We start from the raw sequence: 22,764 nt of genomic DNA on the forward strand, positions 1-22,764 counted from the left end.
TGTTTAACTCTGTCGTCTTATTGTCAAGAACTGTGATAGGTCTGAGATTTCACTCTCCTTACAAACTAAGAAGTTAACTTATACCCTGGCCTGGTTTCCCAGGTGCTGGCAGAAGTTAGGTACTCTAGGGGTCAGAGGCAGATGGGTCATCACACTTCGTGCAGCATGAGCATCAGCGACTCAGTGTGACCTTTGCCCTTGACTGAGACGTTACCTTTTTAATACTGGGCAGTAAACATGCTGGCTCTTTGCTTTGGAAGGAAAGAATATCTTCATCTTTCAAGGCGTTTTATTTACAAACGTTGTTGAAAAGATAATCTAGATAAAAGCACAATCACAGTGCCTTTGCTCACAAGATGTACAGAATGTGAGAGACCAGCTTCCCAGCACTAGTATGTTTTAAATACTGTTATTCAGAAATTAATATATTCACTCAAAGATATTTTATTTAATATTAATGTTGTTCCTTCAGTATTTATATTATTTACTATAAATATTTATATTATCACACTAAGATCTTGAATTTTACTAGAGTTTTCTAAAATGTTGGCCAAGAAAGTTGTAGAAGGTCGTGGAAGGAGAAAGAGCAGTATGATAATTCAGAGTGGTTCATTTCCAGGTTCCTCTGTTGTTAAGGGATCCTCTGGGCCTTTGTATATCCGTCCATTATCCAAACCTGTTGCTGTGTTCATGCAGCCTCTTATCACTGGAATAATGGGGGGAAAGCAGTGTTTTTCCTTCCAACTTCAAAACATTGTTTTATATTAAAGTATACATAGGAATGGTTCTAGTCTCTTGTTTTCATTGTAGGCATAAAAATTTATTTCACATTAAGTAAAATTTGGCTTATTTCAAATGAAGAAAAAATCCTTCTCTTTTGTTTTTTTTTCTTATATGTTTGTTTAAATTATTTAAAAGATGTGGATAGGGTTTGGTAAAGTTACCAAATTTGTGCTTACTGTGTGCACCCAAATTACATTTTAGGAGGGCTGTTTTGTATAATCCCAGGGAACCTGCTGAAGAGTCTTCCATTCAGGAATTGTTGGCATCATTTTGCAGCCTACCAGGAATTGAAACTTGAGCCCCTGGTCCCTGTTGCCTCTTCTCTGTGTAATGGTGAAATCACTGAAATGAACAAATGATACAGTGTTTTGTTTCCCGTGGTTCCTGGTTTGCATGAATATTTCCAAGCAGTTTTATTTATTTCAGCTATTGTCCAAAAGGTATACTTTGACAAAATGTCCCAAGCCATCTGGGCGTGAAGTGTTCCTTATAGGAAACTTTAAAACTATGAATTCAGTGTCTTTAATAGAATAAGGGCCTTTAGATTATCTGTGTTTTGAGTGAATTTTGGTACTTAGGTAGTTTGTATAGTTTCATGGATGTTTCCATTTCATCTAACTGGATAAATTTATTGCAGTAAAGTTCACAATATTCCTTTATTCTTTGGATATCTCTTTTATACCAGTAATCTGTAACTTAGCTTTTGTTCTTGGTCAGTCTAGCTAGGGTTTCATCAATATTATTGACCTTTTCAAAGAACTAACTTTTGGTTTCTTGATTTTGTTTTTCTCATTTTTGTTTTAATGATTTCTGTTCTTTATTTTCTTTATCCTGCTTACTTTGGGTTAATATGCTCTTTCCTTCCTTCCTCCCTCCCTCCCTCTTTTCTTTTTTTTCTTTTCTTCCTTTTTTTGAGACAATCTCATTCTGTCACCCTGGGTAGAATGCCTCAGTATCATAGCTCACAGAAACCTCAAACTCTTGGGCTTGAGCAATCCTCTTGCCTCAGCCTCCCTGAGTAGCTGGAACTACAGGCTCCCACTCAGACATCCAGCTTATTTTTGACAAAAGTGGGGCCTCACTCTTGCTCAGGCTGGTCCCGAACTCCTGAGCTCAAGCAATCCACCCGCCTTGGCCTCCCAGAGTGCTGGTATTACAAGAGTGAGCTCCTGTACCCAGCATTTTTGTAGTTTCTTAGGGTAGAAGTTTAGATCACTGATTTTGAGACCTTTCTTCTTTTGTAATGTAGCACTTAATCTTAAATAATTTATTTGATTCATGGGTTATTTTCTAAAAATCATTTTTAAAAAAACATTTGGAGTTTTTTCAGATGTGTTTCATTTTTGGTTGCTGATTTAATACTATTTTGATCAGAAAGCATACTTTTTATGATGTTAATCTTCTTAAATTTGAGCCTTATTTTATGCCACAAAATATGTTTATTTTGAGGTTTGTTTTATGCCACAGAATGGGAACATTCCACGTGTACTTGAAAAGAATTTGTATTCTGTTACAGGGTGGAATGTTCTGTGTGTTGGTGTAGTCAAATTGGTTGATTTTTTTCAGGTTTTGTATATCCTTGTTTGTACTTGTTTTATCAATTACCAAAAGAAGAGTGTTAAAATCTTCGATGGTAATTTTAAAAACTACACTCAAATTTAATGGAAGTAGGGTGTTAGAATGTTAAGATGGTTGTAAGTTGTGAGGACTACATTTTTTAAATTTGGGGGTGGGTGAGGGAAGTGTATTTGCTTCTTAGAATCTCACAGACTTGGCATTCTGGTACCAATCGTCCTGTTAATTACTTCAACCCCACCCCACCCCCCGAGCCTATTTTCTTTGGATAAATAGAGATATATATATAGAATTTTCAACATGATTTCTGTTGTATAAGAATTCACTTATAGGAATTATTTTTATATGTTTTAAAACTTGCAAGCTAGCATATCAAATATATATAAATATTTGGTCAATTCCATCTGTTAACTTTTTTTTTTTTTTTTTGAGACAGTCTTACTGTGTCACCCTAGGTAGAGTGCCTTGGCATCACAGCTCACAGCATCCTCAAACTCTTGGGCTTAAGCAATTCTCTTGCCTCAGCCTTCCAAGTAGCTGGGACTCAAGTGCCTACCACAACACGCGGCTATTTTTGTTGTTGTTGCGGTTGTCCTTGTTGTTTTAGCTGGCCCAGGCTGGCTTTGGTATATGTGGCTAGCACCGTAACCACTGTACTACAGGTGCCAAGCCCCATCTGTTAACTTTTTAAGAATGTCACCTGTGGCCTGTGCCATGGACTTCCTGTTTGCGTGTCTTTTCCTCTGGCTTTTGTGTGCCGAGCTCTCCGTGACAGTCTCTGTAGAACCTAGTTGAGTACAGATTGCTTTGGTTGTGTTATGGAACGCTTTTATTTCTTGATGTAATTTTATTCACCTTCTATTAAAGAAAAAAATAGGAGTTATGGTAAAGTAGATACACTTTGAGCAGCTATAATCTTATCTCCAGTATCTGAAACTCCGCGTTTTTCATTCCTTTCAGATAAACCAAGAAAACTGGTGTACAATAGAGCCATGCCCTGATGCAGGATCTCTTTTGACTTCCAAGCCGAGCCCAGGTAAGCAGAGATTTTCCGTCCTTTTTTAGAACTGTGGTCCCAGTCTAATATCAGATCATTTTTTTAGATTTCTGCCCGCCCTTAGCATTTATGCGATAATTCAGGGAAAGGGATGTATGTGATGTGGGTTTGTGTGTTGTTCAGGTTTTGTCTCATGAAGATGAGCATATGCAGTTGCCTTAATTTCATTGTAGTAGTAGCAGCAGACTTCATATGAGACTTTGTGAAAGTACCTGTGCTGTAATATACATGACATAGATTTTTCATCTGGTACAGCTATAAATACATTATTGAGGACTAAATCTGTAGTTCGGTTTCAGCTGCACATTAGAATTACCCGGGTGAGCAAGCTTTAAAAATATCCTGATGCTTGGGTCCTACCTGCAAAGATTCTGATGGGTGAGGTATGACATGAGCACCAGATCTTTATAAGCTCCTTTGGTTACCCTTCTCTCTAGCCAAGGTTGAGAGCCAGGACACTTTGGAAGTGTTGTCAGGGATTCAGTTTGTAGAAAGCAGAGAAAGCTGCTCCTGAAGTCCTTGCTTGTTAGTGACACAGCACCTGACTTGCGGTTAGTTAGGATTCTCAACTTCAGTTTCAGCTACTAACTCTGTGACATAAGCATGTCCCTGTGTCTGTTCCTGTAGCTGCTAAGTGAATACTAATAATATGCATTCTGGGTTTTTCAGTCCACTTAACTTCCAAAGCCTCTGTTTACCTTCCAGATTTTTACTTTGCTTTAAAAATTATCAAGTCTTTCTCATGTGCTGATCATTTTAGAAACAGTTTAGCTTCAGATACCCTATAGTAATATTACATTTAAAAACCCACTGTTTAAATACCCTGTCTTCAGAGAGGTTTCCTACTAATTCTCAGCTCTCTGAGTTAACTACAAAGAAAGTGTTTTTCTGACTTTTTGAGGGCAATTAAAGGATATTTCATGCTAAACTGTCTTTAGGGTCTCCACATCTTCACAGGTTTAGCTGACACTTCCCCTTTCAGCCCTCTAGAATCATCTACTTACCACTTACTATGTTTTGATTCCCTGAACCTAAGGCTTTTCTATAAGTGTAATTGCTCCCAGCCACCCATGTGGTGAAACTTCCTGCCAAGTGAAGGTTAAATGAGGTGGTGTCACAATTTGAATATTCAGAAAGAAAGATCTCCATACATTATATAGTTTAATGTGCTCATTTAGAAAAGTAATTTCGGAACTCTTGCACATTTTCTTTGGGGCATAACTTTGAATTTGTTAGTCACCCCTCACATCCTAAGCCCAAGCATAAGCATTGTGGTCTTTTTAGAGTAATTATTTCTAAATCTCACTTTAACAAAATCCATTGTCTGGGTTATGCTACCTTATTTAAGATCCGAGATTTTGAATTTACGTAGAGTTTTTTTATGAATTCCATATACTTTGTCTTACACATTTTTTTCTTTCACTTTATGAACATTTTCTCAAGAGAACAACTGCATTAGGCCAAGTAAAAGAATATGTTTTTAAATCACTTTGTATGCCTTTGACTACTGAATAAATACGAAGATAAGTTTATGAGTGGCGTGGTTTCCCAAAGCCCCGTGGATGTTGCTGGTGTGTTTTCTACCCTTCCCCGGTTATAGTTTATTTGCATGTATATCTTCTTATACCCAAATGACTAGTTAACATTTCAAAAAGCATATGTTCTGGTAGCCTTTCAAAAGCTAATGCTCAGTGCACAAAAATTATAGACAGATTTATATATGGATCATAAAGCAGGACTGGCCCTAGCTGTGTCCACTTTCAGGGTACCATCATTTGGATACTTACTAATACATTAAAGATTAAGGAAGCCTTAATGTCATCAGGCACCTCTACCAACATAGCTTTGTGCTGAAGACCAGAGTTCTGGTTACTATATATGTTATCTACTGGTCACTACATCTCTTTTAGGGGAGGTACTAATCATCCCCTGTATCTGGTGTGGTCACGGAGACACACAGGTTCAAATGATTTCTTTCCTGGGATCCTTATTCTAATAAGTAGTCAGACCTAGATTTAAGCCAGGTTAGTCTGACTCTCACACCAGTGTGCTCTGTGCTCTTGTTTACACTTTGATGTGCTGCTCTACTGTATGCATTAGGAAGGGCGTGTGTAGGAAGAAAGGGTTTTATAAATTTGAAAAATTTACGGAGACAGGTGCAGCAGGGTGTGGAGTGGCTTTGCCTTCAGGGATTGCCCCCTGGTGGTGGTGCTGCTGCTACAGCACCTTATGGTCGTCCTCTCCCACTAATTTTTTTCCATATTCTTCCCTCATCCCCACACCAACAGCCAGCATTATCTCACACAGCAGACTCTTCTTATCCCAAACTTGGTTTGTGGTCCCTTGTAGTGCTAGCTCAGATCCATTTTCTGAGTGAGGTATTCCTACCAGGGCTGAATCTGGATCTTCCCCATGAATTTTCCATTAGAATATCTTGAGCTGGTGTGTTTTCCAGCCTGGGATTTGGACGTGGTCTGTGAGAATGCCAGCTGGACAGCTAACAGCTCAGTGTAACTGCTGTGACAGCCTTTTCTTTGCTCCGCCAGCCCCCCTATTTTTCCCTCAACCACAGAATGGAGTTTTTGAATTTTCCGAGTGGGGGAAAGGGAAGGAATAGAAAGATCACACTAATAGTACCCAATTTACTGTGTACTTTATGAAATGAGTGGGGGGAACCTCCAAAATACCCTGATTTGTAGACTCCTAAAGGCAGGGCTAGTCCCACTGAACTGACGCACTCTAAAATAATTTGAACCAAAGCTAAAAAGTACTACAGCCATTTTTTTTTAACTGAAAGATTTGCAGATTAATCCACGGTTCCTGCCTTACTTCCTGTGACATTTTTTGTGTAATTCTGTGTTGAAATTGTCTCTTAATATGTTCATTTCTACCACAAGACTGTGAACCACCATCCCCCATAAAACCTGAAATGGCTCTTTTTGTATTTGGATACTTGCCACTGCCTACGCAGATGCCTAACTAGTAGAAAAGGTGACTTTATTGAGAAGTGATTCATGACTTACATCAATATGATATTACCAGGGCAAGCAATTTATTGATAATCAATTATTAATTAACAGTTAATTTAAATAAGAATGCCTCTTTGTCTTTCAATACACATACACACAGAGCTACCATCCAAGAATAGAATCTAAAAACCATAGGCATTGGAAGTTAGCTAGTCCAATCTCTGCTCTTCCCCTCTGTATAGATATCTTTTCTATAATATCTTGATAGAGTCATTGTTTTTTAAATTTGAGATTAATATGGGGGTACATATGGTTTGGTTACATAGTTTGCGTTTATACGGTTAAAGTCTGAGTCGTCGCTGTGTCCTCACCTAGGAATTGTGCAGTATACCTGTTAGGTGAGCGCTTACCCATTCCTTTCCCTCTTTCCCCTGACTGATAGTCATTTGGTCTCTGCTCCAACCCTTGTGGTAAGTTGATACTCACTGCCTTCTGAGGCTGCCCAGCCCATTGCTGTGACTCCTGTTGCAGTGAAAGTCAGTAGCTTACACTCCTTCATTTTTGCTGTGTCCCTGGAGCAGCACAGAGGGAATCTAAGAGCATTTGTAGGCAGATTCTTATCCAGTTTCTGTGCCAGCTGAGTGTATCAGGTGTTGGCACTGTTGTGATTGCATCATGAGGTGCACATTTTTATTTGTCAGTGTTCAGATTTAAATGTTATTTCAGAATAAGCCACTATCCTGTAGACATAGTCTGTACAGCACATAGTGACAGGATTGTTCCCATCTTGGATTCCAGTGCACTATTAATAGAGCCTAAAACAGTGTTTTTGTGTTTTGCTGTCATCTTGTATCGTCAGTTCCTCTTGAATTTGCTTCAGTGAAAACCTCCAGGTAGGGTTCTCAGAAACTGCAGCCAGGTTCTCTGTTCTTCCCCTTCTCGGGTATATCTGTGTACATCTGTTCAAGTCACACAATAAAATGCTTACCAAAATGGAGGTGCATCATTCATATCTTCAGAACGTCTTGAAGGAGGTTGATACTTATCCACTAATTTATCTTTTGGATTCTTGGCTTCACCATTTGCAAATTTCTTTAAACCTGTTGTTACCAAGTCTGGCTCTTTTGCTTACAAAATTGATTAATACCTTGTTAATTTCAAGATACTAAGGTTTTAGGATTCCTCAGTGTACCAGTGTCATAGTTCTATCAGAGACCTCTCCCTTGGTTCACCAGAGTCCCCATTCTGGCTGTTGAACTGAAAACAGATTCTAGATGGTACATTTTTGTACTTAGGCACATTATTTCCCCAATATGAGATCTATTTAAAGTGAGAAAAGCTCAATTATATTTCCATTATTACCCATAAGTTTAATATACTGATGTGTTTATTAGGTATGTCCCTCCTTTGATAAGGTAATAAATTTCCAGAAAGAATTTTAATCTTAAAACAGAAATTTGCCACAAACCATTACCACATAGTTTCCTCATAACAAACTTCAGGTTTTGGTGGCAAAAGAAAAAAAATGTCCTTATTGCCAGGAGGAAAAAATTACCACACTTAGGTACCTAAATATAGATAGACTGTGATGCCAGATCATCATTGTATCATTCTGTACCTAATATAAACATGGCAAGCCCATGATTGTAGTAACTATATCAACCTAGAATTGGAATAGCAGAGCTGCAAGCTAGAATACTAATTTGATTGTGTTCTTTATAGCTTCTTTATATTGATAAAGAAAAGGAAAGAAGGTGGGAAGAAAGAGTGAGAGAGATTTAAAATGCTGGCTACCGGGATGAAAACAAATTTTATTTTTCAGAATGTGAGAACTTCTTGGGTGTTGGAGTGGACAGAGAGTGTGCCTCAACACAGGGTGCACGGAAGCTAGAATCTGGGAGCGACTCTGACCTCTTCCCCTCACCTGGTGATGAAAGGGACAGCATTGTCTTCCCAAAGGTATGGCGTGTGTGTGGTGGGGGTCGGGGTCACTGCCTTTCATTTCTGATGTTCCTGTTTGGGCTTCCCAACTCTTCTACCTCGTTCCTTCCCTTCCCTTGAGCTCATTGTCTTCACAAGACATATTTTTCCCTTAATATATAACTCCTGCTGGTAAACTGTGATCCTGCTAACCTTACAGGGTTTCACACACTCTCAAAGGGGTGTAAAGTCTACCTTTTGGAGAAGAAAACTTCAGACTGCTAGGGTTTATGAAAGGGTGTTGAGCAGATTATCTATATTCTGCAGAGTATCATAGCAGGTTTTGAAGTTCACAGTGAAGTCTAAAGAAATGGAAGTTCCTTTAGAATGAATTAAGTCAGATGACACTGAACACTTTTCAGTGGGTGGGAAGGAACCGCAGCTCAGACAGTATTGATGTCATGCTTATAAACTAACCATGGAGTCATTTCTGATGAATGTGTTCAGGCCTGAAGCTTGCTGTTGAGCATGATGATATCACCTCTCTTCATCTAGCCTTTTTAATTGGAACTTTCTAGGTAGGGAAAGAACTTTCTGCTAGGGAACCCAAGCTTTCTCCATAGTGAAAAGCTCGTCTTCATGAAGCAGCTCATGAAGCTGAGGTTGTCTAAGGGAGTGGGGGATGGATGCGGATTACTTTCTTTTGTTTGTATTTGTTTCTGGTTGCAGCAAGTTCTGTTTTGTTCCCTGATAAAAATAGAGGGCTTTCCCACAGCTGAGACAGTTAATGGTACTCAATTATACACTTTCGTAATAGTAAGGGGGCCACAGGGCAGAAACATTGTGGGAGCTGAGAGGAAGACCATTCTTCTGATTTTACGATGACGTTGGAGAAGTGGTGAGAGCAGTTATGTTAGTGGGTGTTTAAATTATCCAAGGTGGTGTGATGTTGCTATGTTTAGAAGTTGTAAGGATGGAGGCTGGAACATAATGCCCCTCTGTAAATGTATCCTGTGTGCCTTCCTCTCATTTTTGGCCTCCCTAACCCTTTCCTGCCTTGTCCTTGCTCCTGTGCTCATTATCTTCCAAGGTCCCTGGAAAGATTTATGGTGCAGACTTCAGGATTTCTATCGTTGTTACTCATTGTGAGTTGAGTATGAGGAATTCTATTAAGTAAAAACTCCACACGTTGGGAAGATCTACTCTTCTTTGTAAGATTAAGAAGAGGGATGTCAATAGGGTGTTGTTGTTTTTAATATCAGAGTTTGTGTCATTTCCACCGTGACCTTGAGGTTTTAAGGCAATACCCTCGTGAAGGTCTCCAAAAACCCTGCTTTTCGTCTGAGTTCAAGCTTTAAAATGGAATCATTGATTATCATTGAAACTAGATCATGGCTGCACAGAGATTTGTTTAACATTTATGTGTGTTTGAAAATTTTCATAGTAAAAGTTTTTTAAAAATTTAAAGTATCTCTTTGTAAAAAATACTTGGCTTGCCATCTCCTAGGTACATGGTAGCTTGTCCCTGGATATTACCGTCTCTGAAGAATGATGGCTATTTCTGGTCTGAGTACTGACCTGAGTTCTTTAGATATTTGATCTCATTTCCTGTGCTTAGCAACCTTGACGGGCAGGTGGATTTATCCCTATTATTCCTGTGAGGAAATAGAGGTTCTGGTTGGTAAAGAAGTTTATCAGAATTACTCAGCAGAAGAGTAACAAAATTGAGGTTTGCACAGTCTTGACTCTAAAATCTGTTCTTTTTTTTTTTCTTCTTTTTCCTTTCAGTCTCAAAAACTCTGCTGTAATAATAGGCAGTGATTTATATAGAAGCCCAACACTGGCAGACAGACCAGCAGATGCTTCCTTAAAAGTCTTCCTCAGTGGTCACCCGCACAGTATGTGCTGTGAAATACCAGAGTGTCTAGAGTTGCTTCCCAAAGTCTTAACCCTCTTCGCCTTCCTTTTATAAAAAGTAATCTGTAGGCAAGACGTTTCAACAGCCTTTTCTGTGAACCATGAGTGGTGCATTAGGTCACTTCCTGCAGCCATTGGTGTGACTGTGGCCTGACAGAGGTCTCTGTAATGGCCTGTAATGTTGGTTATGAACTTTTCACCTCCAGCTTGTCTTTCAGTTGCCCCCTGGTAAATAGGACTCTTTGGTGAGTGTTAATGAGCCTCGTGTTTATTCTTATGAGTATTAGCTGGTTCCTAAGGTCAGTCTTTTTCTCAGGTCAGCAGCATAAAAGTTAGATTTTATTTTCAAAGTGAGAAAATTCTGGGATTCTTTTTGGTGCTAGCCTAATGAGAAAGTATGGTCATGATCTAGGCCACTCAGCTATCCAAAAGCATAATTAAAGTCCACAGGAGATATTAATAATTGCTGCCTCTTTTCCCCCAGAGAAGTAAATCAAAACCTTTACACTTTTTCTCCAAGTAATAAGATGTATCTATCATTGATTAAAAAACCAAAGTAACTTTTTCTAAGATACTAAGTTTTTCTAAGATAACCTTAAAGTAACATCTTCTGTAGTGAAAGCACTTGATCACCAAACCAAAAATTTATCTTTTTTTCATTAAACCTACTAGGGATCAAAGTAAAGGAGTTTATAGAATTCAAAGTTGAGGGCCAGGTGGTGCGGCTCATGCCTATAATACTACCTCTCTGGGAGGCTGAGGGAGGAAGATCCCTTGAGCTCAGGAGTTCAGACCAGCCTGAGCAAGAGTGAGACCCTGTCTCTACTAAAAATAGAAAAATTAGCCAGGAATCACGGTGGATGTCTATAGTCTCAGCTACTTGGGAAGCTGAGGCAAGAGGATCACTTGAGCCAAAGAGTTTGAAGTTGCTGTGAGCTCGGTGAAGCTTCTGTGTGTGATGTGGAGTCATTCTAGCCCAGGCAATGGAGAGAGACTCTCAAAAAAAAAAAAAAAAATCACTTAAGAGAAGTTGTGATTGCCTGTGCACAAGTACTGAAATAATTAGAATTTTACAACTGTGAACCAGGAATAATGTTTGTTATCAGGTGATTAAGATGCCTAATAAAATATTTTATATAAATGGATGATGTGATTGCCATGTATTAGATGTTTAAAATGGTGAGCTGTTATTTTGCAAAGCACATAGTAGAGTGTCTTACGTGTTACACAATTATATATTAGGTGAATAAATGAAAATTAAGAGACTAGAATTTTGGCAGTATTAAGCATGACGGGCTTCAGGTATAGCAATAAGATATAAAGTATACCATAGTTTTTATATTTTTTATGTATATTAGCATGTATAGTGTTTATACCTCTTTATACACATATATCCTACCTGTATAATGTAATTCTGATTGAGAAAGCTAGTCAGGCATTGTCCCCTAACATTTTATTATGAAAATATTGAAACATATAGAAAATTTGAGGAAGTGTACAGTGAACAATGGGATATACCCACCACTTAGATCCTGCAGTTATTAATGACCTTTTTGGATTTGCTTTGTTACCTGACTGTAATATGTATCTTGCCATCCTTCCATCCACTCACCAGTTCACATAAATTCTTTGATGCATTTCAAAATGAGTTATAAATATCAATATACTTTACCTCTAAACACGTCAGTATTAATTTATAATTTACAGGCCTTTTTTGTAAAATATGCATAGAGTGAAATGCACCACTTTGAGGGTACCAGGCTTTGATTTTTGATGATGCATCCATTCACCTCCATAACCAAGGCCTGCATCAGCAGGTGGGCTGTCAGAGTTTCCTTGTGCCCTCATTCAAACCCCTAGAGCAACAACTGTTTTGACTTTTTTCCCCCATCAGATTAGTTTTCCCTTCATATAAATGGGATCTAAATAATATCATTTCTCTTTGAATAAATACCTAGGATTAGAATTGTCAGATCATGTGGTAGGTGTAGGTTTGTTTCTAAGAAACAGACCTTTTTCCAAACCTGTTATACCGTTTTTCATTCTAATCAGTGATAGGTGAGAGGTCTGGTTGCTCCTTTATCAACATGCATAATTGTTTTATTTTAATTTTAGCATTTCTGGTGTGCATGTAGTGGTCTCTTGTTATGATTTTGATATTTTCTGTTTAAGTCATGATGTTCAACACATTTTGTTTATTGACTACTTGAAAGCCTTCCCTTATGGAGTGTCAGTTCAAGTCTTTTGCCCAAATTTGATTGTTTTTTTATTGTTGAGAAATAGTTCTATATATATCCTGGATACCAGTCCTCTGTTGGATTTATGTTTCATAAATATTTTTTCCATCTGTGCCTTGCCTGTTCACTTCTGTAATGGTGTGCTGAAGTTTTTCATTTTGTTGAAGTGTAATTTATTAATTTTTTATAGTTACTATTTCCTATCCTTTTATTATTTTGCCTAACCCCAGTGTTGATGTTTTCCTTTGGGAGTTTTATAGTTTTAACTTTTACATTTAGGACAAGGAGCCATCTCATTTTTTCCCCAAACATTTTAGTAATGGCTGTATGGTTTATAGCAGTAGGATCCAGTCCTCGCCATACCTAGAATCGTCTGGACCTTAGACCAGTTAATTTGGAATCTTGAGTATTATTTAATTACACTGAACCTCAGATTTCTCACCTATAAAATGGGAATAACGATACTTAATTGAATCGTTGCAAGGATTTAAAGAAATAATACATATATCTAAGTCACTTAGTGTAGAGCCCCACATGAGATGATTAGCCACTAAATAATTATTATTCACATTTGTGTCATAATTATTTTGTACTTATAGAGCTAAATAAGCTGATGATGCTGTTTATATAAATTCTGAGAAGCTATTACTGTAATTATTTTGTAATTCAAATCTCCGTAGTTTGAGTGAAAGTTAAGTGGATCACTGTCTTGGGTCACTGTCAGTGTGGTCCCTGCCCCCTGCAGCCAGAGCAGTCCACTGAAGACGTGCACTGCTGACGAGAGCCACGCTGGACTTCAGTGTGCTGCGCAGGGACACGTTTTCGCCAAGCATTCTGTCTTTGACTCATGGGAACTTTTGCTAGCCTGATGCCTTTTGCAGATCTTCAGTATTACACAAGCCTGAAGGAGAAAGCACTCCCAGTAGAGATGACAGTTTTTTGTGTGTTCCGTTCTTCCATATGCAGGAGGAAAACCAATTCTGAAAACTCAAGGGAGGAAGGATTTTTCTGTCAATCTCAGTCATAATTTTCCCCAATGTATTTTCTTTCCGACACACATAATTCACACCCCCCTCTCTCTGTTTGTCTTTCCAGGTCTCTTTCTTTGTCCTAACCAAATCTTAATATATACCTGCCTAACAGCTGATATTGGGGGCAGGGGAGGGGAGGCGGCTTGTATTTAGCAGAGAATTATGTTTTAATCATCTGCTGAAAAGATTTGTAATACTATATATCGTCTACTTTTGACTCCAAGAAAATCAATTATCTTTGTTATACTGATTTCATGGCACCGTTGCTCCAGACAACCAAATAATATCCTAAGTTCCAGGAAAGTTATTTAATTAGGAGACATCATAAAATAAATGATCTCTTTACAGAAAGACTGGCAGATGACTGAAGAACTCTTAAGAGAAACTTCACATCTCAGGGGTGGAGCATTCTGGTATATGTTAGAAGCCATAACTTTTTTTTTTCTGATACATAATGGATGACAGCATGTGTAAAACTCTTTTTTTCTTTTGCGGGGGGGGGGGAAGACAAGAGAAAGGGGGAGGTAATAGTTTACATATTTCTTATTTGGCAGATCTCGCTTAAGAACTTCAGCACTAATAGATTTGGGGGACTAGAAAGGAATTTTCTTTCAAAAAAAATTCAGTTTTTAACAATTCTGCCTTTTTTCCTCTATCGTCCACGATTGAAATAGATAATACCTTTCAGCAGGGTTTATATTAATTTCTAACCTCATTTGATCTAATTTAAGTCACATTAGATGGCCAGGCAGCGTGAAGAAGTCTAGCTTTTTTTTTTTTTTGAGACAGAGCCTCAAGCTGTCCCCCTGGGTAGAGTGCTATGGCATTACACTCACAGCAACCTCCAACTCCTGGGCTCAAGCGATTCTCCTGCCTCAGCCTCCCAAGTAGCTGGGACCACAGGCGCCCGCCACAACGCCCGGCTATTTTTTGGTTGCAGCCGTCATTGTTGTTTGGCGGGTCCGGGCTGGGGATTCGAACCCGCCACCTTAGGTGTACGTGGCTGGCGCCTTAGCCAGTTGAGCTATAGGTGCCGAGCCAAGAAGTCTAGCTTTATGAAAGCTGTGACTGCAGTGTGGGTTTGATTTTTGGTGAGGCCACTGACTGTTTTCTGTAGGAATAGTATAAAACTTGATGAAATTGAGAAGTCCTTTTGAGAACACTTAAAGGTCTTGGGAACACATAATTTATAGCTGCCTTCAGATTTGGTCCAGGGTTAATGAAAGTCATTTGCATTAGTGCATAATAACTGACCTCAGTTCTGAGTTTCGTCCTGACTTTCCTACTTCAAGTAATAACCATCAGCTTATAAGAGCTGCGTGATACAGTAAACATACTTGAATGTAAGAATATTATTCTGCATGAACCTTACTCTTACCAGGAAAGCAGGGCTGAAGAAAGCATGTTGTTGGAGTGAAAACTCCTGAGTATTTCTCATTTGAGATCAGTGAGGAGCACACATCAGGAAGAAAGACTGACGAGGACATATTTTAGGAAAATGTCTTCTGCTAAAGTGTGCATAAAAAGACCACCAAAGATCTTCCCATTTTACTTTAATGTCTTGCAAAAAGATACGTTATGAGTTTCCGATTAGTAAACTGCTAGAGAGATAGCATGTCCCTCCAGGACATGGTGCCAGAGTGAAGAGTGCTGTTCTGCTGTCTGGGAATTACTTTCAGACTGGTAAGATGTAACTTCTCAGAAGAACACGTGATGGATAGATAAATGGAAACTTTAGGGAGCTTTTGTTTCTTTTGAAGCTTATTTTGTGTGTTCTAGAACAGACTTGTCCCACTTTTGCTTTATTGATATCCAGTTTGTCTCTTAGCTATGGTTTTGAGAATTAGAAATTTAGGCAGGTAAGGGCAAGTGTGTTAGTTTCTTGGAGCTGTCCTAACAAATTACCATAAACCACATGGCCTATTCTCTTTATTCTCTCAAAGTTGTGGAGGAGAGAAGTCCTACAGTCAGCGTGTCATCAGGGCTGCTTTCCTTCTGGGGCTCTGAGGGACAGTCCGCCTCATGTCCCTCCCTGGTTCATTGGCAGTCCTTGGCGTTCCCCAGGTCATAGGTGCTTTCCTTCCGTCTCTGCCTGTCTCCTTCCTGTGTGTGCCTGTGTCTCCTCCCAAGAACACTACTCCAGTGGGACCTCATCTCACCAATTACCTCGGCAAAGACCCTATTTCAAAGTAAGGTCCCATTCTGAAGAGGACACTGTTAGTACAGGGAGAAAGCAAAGGCATTCTAGAAGCATCTGAGATTGGAACACATGACCCTTTACACCGTGCTCTCTGGACAGTGGCCCCACAAGTAGGAACCCTTCAGGATACCTCCATCAGCCTCTAATTAACATAAAAAGAATAGTCAATGATTCTGTTTTAAAATGATACCCAATTTTAGAAGTTACTTTGTCCACATCGTTTTATTTTATGGTGTGACCCTGTGCAGGAACTTTCTGGAGACTGACTTGAGATGACTGAGATAACACAACAGGGCATTTGGGTCGACGTCAGCCCGGGTTCCAGTCTTGATTTTGCTGCTCATGCCATGCACTTGGGACAGTCCGTTGGACAACGTGGGCCTTGGGTTTTTGACCTGTCCAGTGATCTCCTTGCATCTTCTCTCTTAATCGCATTTCACACTAAGTTTAAAAGCAATTTAAGGAATCTGGATTCTTCAGACTAGGAAAACATCTTATAGTAGCTGGCAGTATTCAGCCTGAAAGACATGAACAGTGCTTTAGAAGGTGGCATGCTTTTTGGATGTTCTGTTACACCTTTAAAGAGGTTCTCCTTGTAGTGTAGGGCTTGCTTTCTGTTCCAAACTGAAAGAGCTGTTAGTTCTCTTTTTAATCTTCCTCAAAGAACCATACATTTCTTCATTCTTAGTTAAAACATTGAGTAGACTAGCTAATTAGGAAAATATTGTGAAAAATGAAAAAAATTACAGAATGCCCTTCCCTGTTCTCCTATTCGCTGAGCCCCTATTGGTAATGGGATAGGTCCTGCATAGGAACGAAGAGTGTGACCGTGCATCCTAGCCGTCTCTTTATCCTTTGGCCTTTGGATGCCATGAAGCTCATCTTTCCTTCCCCATCAAATGATGTGTCCTGGTTCTGTCAACAAGTAGAGACAACAAATGGCTTCTACACTGTTGCACAGCTCCCATTAGGCTCTAGAGACTGGCCAGGGTAAGAGCATCATCACTTTCTCAAAGACCTCACTGCCAGGACTGATTATTTAATGTCTGATATGTCTTTATAACACTCACTCAATTCTCAGTGAAATGAGAAAGAGGAATAGTTTTCCTCCTTTTAAGTATCTGTGACAGATATGTAGGTATTTGTGGTAAAGTTCAGGTTGGGTCATCAGCTATTCTTTGTTTTTCAAAAGGCAAAAGCCATCACAGACTTGCTTTTGGAATGTTAACTTCACATTATTGTAGCCAAGCAGACTGCTTTATTTACAGTTAAACGTGTGGAAAAAATTCAACCCAATACGATATGAATGTAGAGTTTTCCTAAGGCAGAAACCCCAGACAAAAGGATTCCCTTCATTTTGCTTGATGGTATTGACTTGAAAGAACTGAAGTAGGTTAGATTTTTTTTTTTTCCCATTTGGAAGAAAGAAAAAAAAAGTACTTTTCTAGCCTAGTACCTATGGTAGGATAGAAAGAGGCTAGAGCTAGGCCATTTGTTTACTAGAGGCCAGGAGGATTTGAATCCAGCTGTGACCATGGTTTAAAAACAATATCTATCTGAAGCCAGTTACAATCATGTCTGTCTGGGACCCAGTGTGCAGCCATCGTCTTGATCTGGACTGACTGCAGCCATCTGCTGGGTCCTGCTTGTTTCAGCCATGTGTGTTTTCTCTGCATTACAGCCCGAGGATGAGCAGTTGGCATGTGATATCACCGGATCCAGTTCTTCCACTGATGACACAGCTTCCCTGGATCGACATTCTTCTCACGGCAGTGATGTGTCCCTCCCCCAGATTTCAAAGTCAAATTGGTCCAAAGATCAGCAAAGCCTGGATGGCTTCTGCAGTCATGGGGGGGGAGCTGATGGTCGAGAGAGTGAGAGTGAGCCTGCAGGCCCAGGTGACGTGGAGGAGGAGGAGATGGACAGCATCACAGAGGTGCCTGCGCACTGCTCCGTCCTGCGGGGCTCCATGCGCTCTCTATCCCCCTTCCGGAGGCACAGCTGGGGTCCTGGGAAAAACGCAGCCAGTGATGCAGAGATGAACCAGCGGAGGTGAGACAGAGGCTCTCTGCTCAGTGTCTTAGTACCTGCTTGCTTTTGAGAAGTTTCTGATTTGGTATTGTTAATATATGAATTTAGGAGACACCATGTTTTAGAAAAGAATATAGGGTTTGGAATCAGGAAAATCTGTGCTCAAACTCCAGCTGTATATTTTACTGTGGAGAGGACCTTAGACAAGTCATTTGATGCTTCTGAGCTTTTAATTTTCTCATCTGTAAAACACTTTTATTTTTGTTCATAGTAATACAGTGAAATATGACTATCATATAGTATTTTATAAATGATAATTCTTATTCTTACCAGATTTATTGATATTCATGAATTAGATAATATTGGAATCATATCATGTCAGTTTTGAATTAAGAAGTAGACACGAAATCTTACAGTCTGAACACTAAGTTTTTCAAAGTACTAAGAGTTAAAGCCTCTGTTTTTAGATGTCAGAACATTAGAACAAGCCATCATGCCTGCTGTATTTACAAGAGTGCTTGTTTGAAAGCTTCTTTAATTATATGAAAATAGCTAAGCGGGGGAGGTTGACAGTTGCTCCAAAATAATTGGTATAAATAGCTGAGCTGGACCAATTATTTGCTTAGTTTTCTCTTAAATTCCTCGACCTATCTTATGGCCATAAGTACATGTAAGCTAATCACATTCACTCATTCTTTTGTTCGGCCAATAGTCAGGGTAGCAGAACACTTACTGTATGTCAGGTGCTGTTGTAGGTCCTAGAGATACAGAAGTAAACAAAATCCCTGCTTTTGTGGAGCTCACAGTGCCTTCTGTGCCTTCCTAAATTGCTAATTTTCTCAGAACCCTTTTTTTTTTTGAGACAGAGTCTCACTATGTTGCCCTCGGTAGAGTGCTATGACATCATAGCTCACAGCAACCTCCAACTCTTCGGCTTAAGTGATCCTCTTGCCTTAGTCTCCTGAGTAGCTGAGACTACAAGCACTCGCCACAACACCAGCTATTTTTTGGTTGCACTTGTCACTGTTGTTCAGCTGGTCTGGGCCATCGTTGAACCTGCCAGCCTCATGTGGCCAGTGTCCTACTCACTGAGCTGTGGGTGCCGAGCCTCAGACACTTTTTAAAACACATTTTCTCACGTAATTTTTCAACCCTCTCCATGAGTCAGGTGGTATCCCCTGTTGGCAGATGAGAAGACGGCTGCAGGTAGTTTACATCCGTTATCCCAGGGCAGTGGAGTCCAGGCATCTGGTTTTTCCAGTGTTTTTCAACCTTTTTTATCTCACAGCGCACCTGAACCTACAGTTAAACTTCCATGGCACATTTAAATTTGTTGATCAGAAAAAAAGTAAATATGTATATATATACACACACAAACACACTTCACTGTGCTTTGAACTTCTTTGAAAAATAATCTTTAAAAATTTTCGCAGCACACTGGCTGAAAATTACTGGCTCTTCTATAATTCCATGTTATTCCATGGTGGCGATCAGGATGCCAACCATAAAAATAAGCAGTGTACTTTATCTGCGAGGTACTTTTTGTAGACATACAAGATGCTAGACGATAGAAAAAGCAATTTCTAAACACATCTTCCCTGTTCTGTTGATCTTATACTTTTTTTTTAATTATGGCATTTACATTAGAAATATGTAAGGATAGCCAGAATTCTCTTCCTGAAGCAAGGGTACCTTCTTGACAGAACATGCTTGCCATAGGTGGTAATAGCATCAAGGAATGAGGGTTAACTTGTATATAATCCACCTTTCCTTGTAACCCATGTGGTGGATCCCCTTGTTAAGACTTTGGTTTTACAGCTGCCTATGACTGCATTGATTATAGTGCTCAGATGAGGAAGTTGAAGCTCAGATTAAATGATTTGCCAAAGACTCCATGGTGATTTTAGGACTCAATTGAGATCAAGACCCTGTTACCTAAATTATTTATATTTTCAGCCTGCGTATTGTTATGTTTGAACATAGCATTAAAGGGTTACTTGGCACCACTATCTTGATACTTCAGAGATAATGAAATGAGAGTTAGGTTTTATTTATCACTTTAATCTGTTCGACTAATTCTTAACAGTATTACCTGAATATAATGCGACCTGAATTTTAGATTCTTAAGAAAACCCTTCTAAAGTTTTGAATGGTAATGTTATTCCTGATCCTTTTATAATGTAATAAGCTTCATAATTTTTATCATTTACTTTACTCATTAAAGCGAGGTGAGAGCAAAGTGGCCTCCACAGGCATCGTCAGGGCTTTTTGGTTCTGACATTTTTTATTCCACATTCTTTCATTCTCTGACCTCCTGTGCCTTTTCTTTTTAGAGATTGTCTCTTTCCAGTGTGGTGTCTGTATGTTTCATGCATTTGTATCCCATTTTGTTTCACCTGTAACACTGACCTCTTCCACTATTCATTTTCAGTTCAATGCGAATTCTTGGGGATGTTGTCAGGAGACCTCCCATACATAGGAGAAGGTACAGAGTTCACTAACTTGATGGATTAACCATGTCATCTCTGAGCATATATTAATAACTAACAAGCATCTCATTCTGCTTTTAAATAATTCTAGTTTTAAATAATGTCACGTCTATTTCAGGCAAATAAAATATGGATATTAGTTGCTGATATTTATTAGTTGCTAATGTCCATTTCATATGAAAGTGTTGCTTCAATTTGGAGTTTCATCCTATTTTTTTATTTCTCTAAATTTTTAAAAAAGCTTTTTCCATCTTGCAGTATTGGTGTTTAGGTAACTTTGACAATAGGATCTTACCCAAATTTTTTCTAGGAGAATTAAGAGAATTGTCTACTTTATGCCTATTTAATGGACCTGAGAAGTACTATTTTTTTCTCTCCAAAAAAGAATCAGAAGTTCACAGGCCCTAACATATTTTCAAAACATTCTTTAATAACATGATAAAAGACTTTATTAACTAAGCCATTCGGCAGTTTCTGTTCCATGGTTGATGTAGTCATTTCTTAAAGCAAATAAGAGGCATAAGTTTATCTCTCAGTCTTTGAATTTCTTAATTATTACTTGTCAGGTAGTATTTTTAAAACATAAATAACATAAAAACATGAATAAGTCATTTACAAGTTGAGAAGTCATTGCTATTCACAGAGTGCTGATTTGCCTTAACTCTTCTGAATGCTGAGTTGTGTTTTACTTGTACCAAAAGGTACCAGTGACCTTTTCTTGCATTGTTTGGAAAGATATTTAGAAGTCCCAAAATTAAGATTATTACTATCAGCTTCTCATAGTGGGAGACACTTGTAAAGACATGTTCTTAACTATTAGCTGAATCTGTTTTTTGGAAATGGGCAAATGATCTTTCCTATTTTGTCTTTTTCAAGTGAATGTTCTTGTTAATTCTAGATTTTAGGCAAAAATTGAGCTTAAATTCAGATATCCCCACGAATTTCAAAGAATCATGACTCCTGTTAAGTTACTTTTCCAGGGACCAGTTGTTAAATGCCTTTTTCAGTCGAAGAGATCCAAAACCTTGGGAGACAAACACTTGCCTGGCTCTCTCACAGCTCTCGCTGTTAACTTCCCAGACGATCCCTGGGTGACACGGTGGCAGGCGAGTTGCTGCGTACAGTCTGACTGAGTTAGCATGTAGGTGGGCTGTCATAGACAACTCAACTACAATCTCACCCTTAGTGAAACCTATTTTGTGTAGGAAGAATGTTATCTGTGATTTAATATATTTTCAATTGAAACATTCATACAAACAGTAAAAGGGAAAAGATGTGTTTATTGAAAACATCTAGAACTCTAAATGTTAAAGATGAGGAACCACTAAATGTTACCTACACTAACTGAGGAAATGAGGATACTGTCAAAAACCCTTTCCATGTTGAAAGGAGTTTTCTGCTGCAAGGAAGAGCAGACGTTGGAGCCCACCTGCAACTTCCTGGCTCCTTGGAAAATTTGCTATTATATCTCTTCCTATCTCTTGTTGCTCTTCATCCCCTTCCTCTTAAATTTCATCCCAGTCTTTAATATGACTGTTACATTCTGAGAGAAGAAGGGACACTTAAATCAGTGGGAGGTTATTTTTAAGAATGATAGTTTGGCAAATGTATGTGTAGTTATTGGTGTGCCAAATTCTGTTCTTTAAAAGATGTCAAATATTTAGGTAGAATAGGTCCATTTAATTAGCCAGAGATTTTAAAATGAAGTTAATTTCAGAGAATGGACTTCTGAGTCTTGCGTATGTTTGTAACCTGTATCTTCCTTTTCCTAACACAAGTAAATTGAAAGTGTGTGTGATCCACCTTACTAAACTTATGAGGGGTCTCGGCTGTGCTGCTTTTGCACTTGTGAGCTGTATGTTATTAGTGTAATCTCATCAAAAATTATTTATATTGTTTAAATTATTTTTAAATGATAAAACTTTTACAAGAGCCATAGGGATGGCCCCCATATCCTTCTACCATTTTCCTTGTCTCCTTCCTCTGCCAAAACCCCACTTGATAGCAAAACAAAGTTATTAGCAGTATCCAGTATTCAAGACAGGTTTTTTGGTATCTGCAGGCCTTTCCATCTGCAAGGTGCTTGAGGGAGCTGAGTGATTTTTTTACTGTCCAGGAGCTCTGTTTTAATCCCTTTCTGAAAATAACAGCAGTATTTTCCAAATTGACTTAGAACTTGAAGACCCAAATAGCACTATGTTTTTTGGATGATAGCTTTTGTCAGTCAAAAATCCTGCCCTTCTGATGCAGTTCCCTTCACATAGTGCCCTATATTTTGAATGGGTTACTTTTTTTATCTTGTATTTACTTAGCATTTCCAATCCCAGATTTTCTGTCCCTGCCACCTGAGAGTAGATATCAGTACTGCAATAATCAAAGAAGATGATCAAAGGGATTTTTTTTTTTGATCCTGTGGGAAAAGGATATAAACTTAAAAGTAGAAAGACATTTCTCAGTACCATAAAATCTTTCTTTTTTCTAGGAAAAAATAATCTCTCTTAAAGTACAAGAAAATGGCTCGGCGCCTATAGCTCAACCAGCTAAGGCGCCAGCCA

General features: G+C 38.8%; 1 protein-coding gene across 9 annotated transcripts in view; it reads left to right on the top strand.

Moving 5' to 3' along the window:
• Positions 1-22,764, top strand: part of AKAP13 (A-kinase anchoring protein 13) — a 298,016-nt gene that overhangs the window by 198,539 nt on the left and 76,713 nt on the right. For 6 of the 9 annotated variants that reach the window (XM_023512618.1, XM_023512611.1, XM_023512612.1 and 3 more), the window contains 4 exons: positions 3,319-3,394; positions 8,207-8,343; positions 17,371-17,741; positions 20,152-20,205. In XM_023512618.1, the coding sequence (XP_023368386.1) occupies positions 3,319-3,394; positions 8,207-8,343; positions 17,371-17,741; positions 20,152-20,205 (638 nt within the window). The remainder of the gene's footprint in view (positions 1-3,318; positions 3,395-8,206; positions 8,344-17,370; positions 17,742-20,151; positions 20,206-22,764) is intronic. The other 3 variants (XM_023512615.1, XM_023512619.1, XM_023512617.1) reach the window with 1 other exon arrangement.

The sequence above is a fragment of the Otolemur garnettii genome, unplaced genomic scaffold (assembly GCF_000181295.1).
Source record: "Otolemur garnettii isolate 467f Iridium unplaced genomic scaffold, OtoGar3 scaffold00029, whole genome shotgun sequence".
Taxonomy (NCBI): Eukaryota; Metazoa; Chordata; class Mammalia; order Primates; family Galagidae; genus Otolemur; species Otolemur garnettii.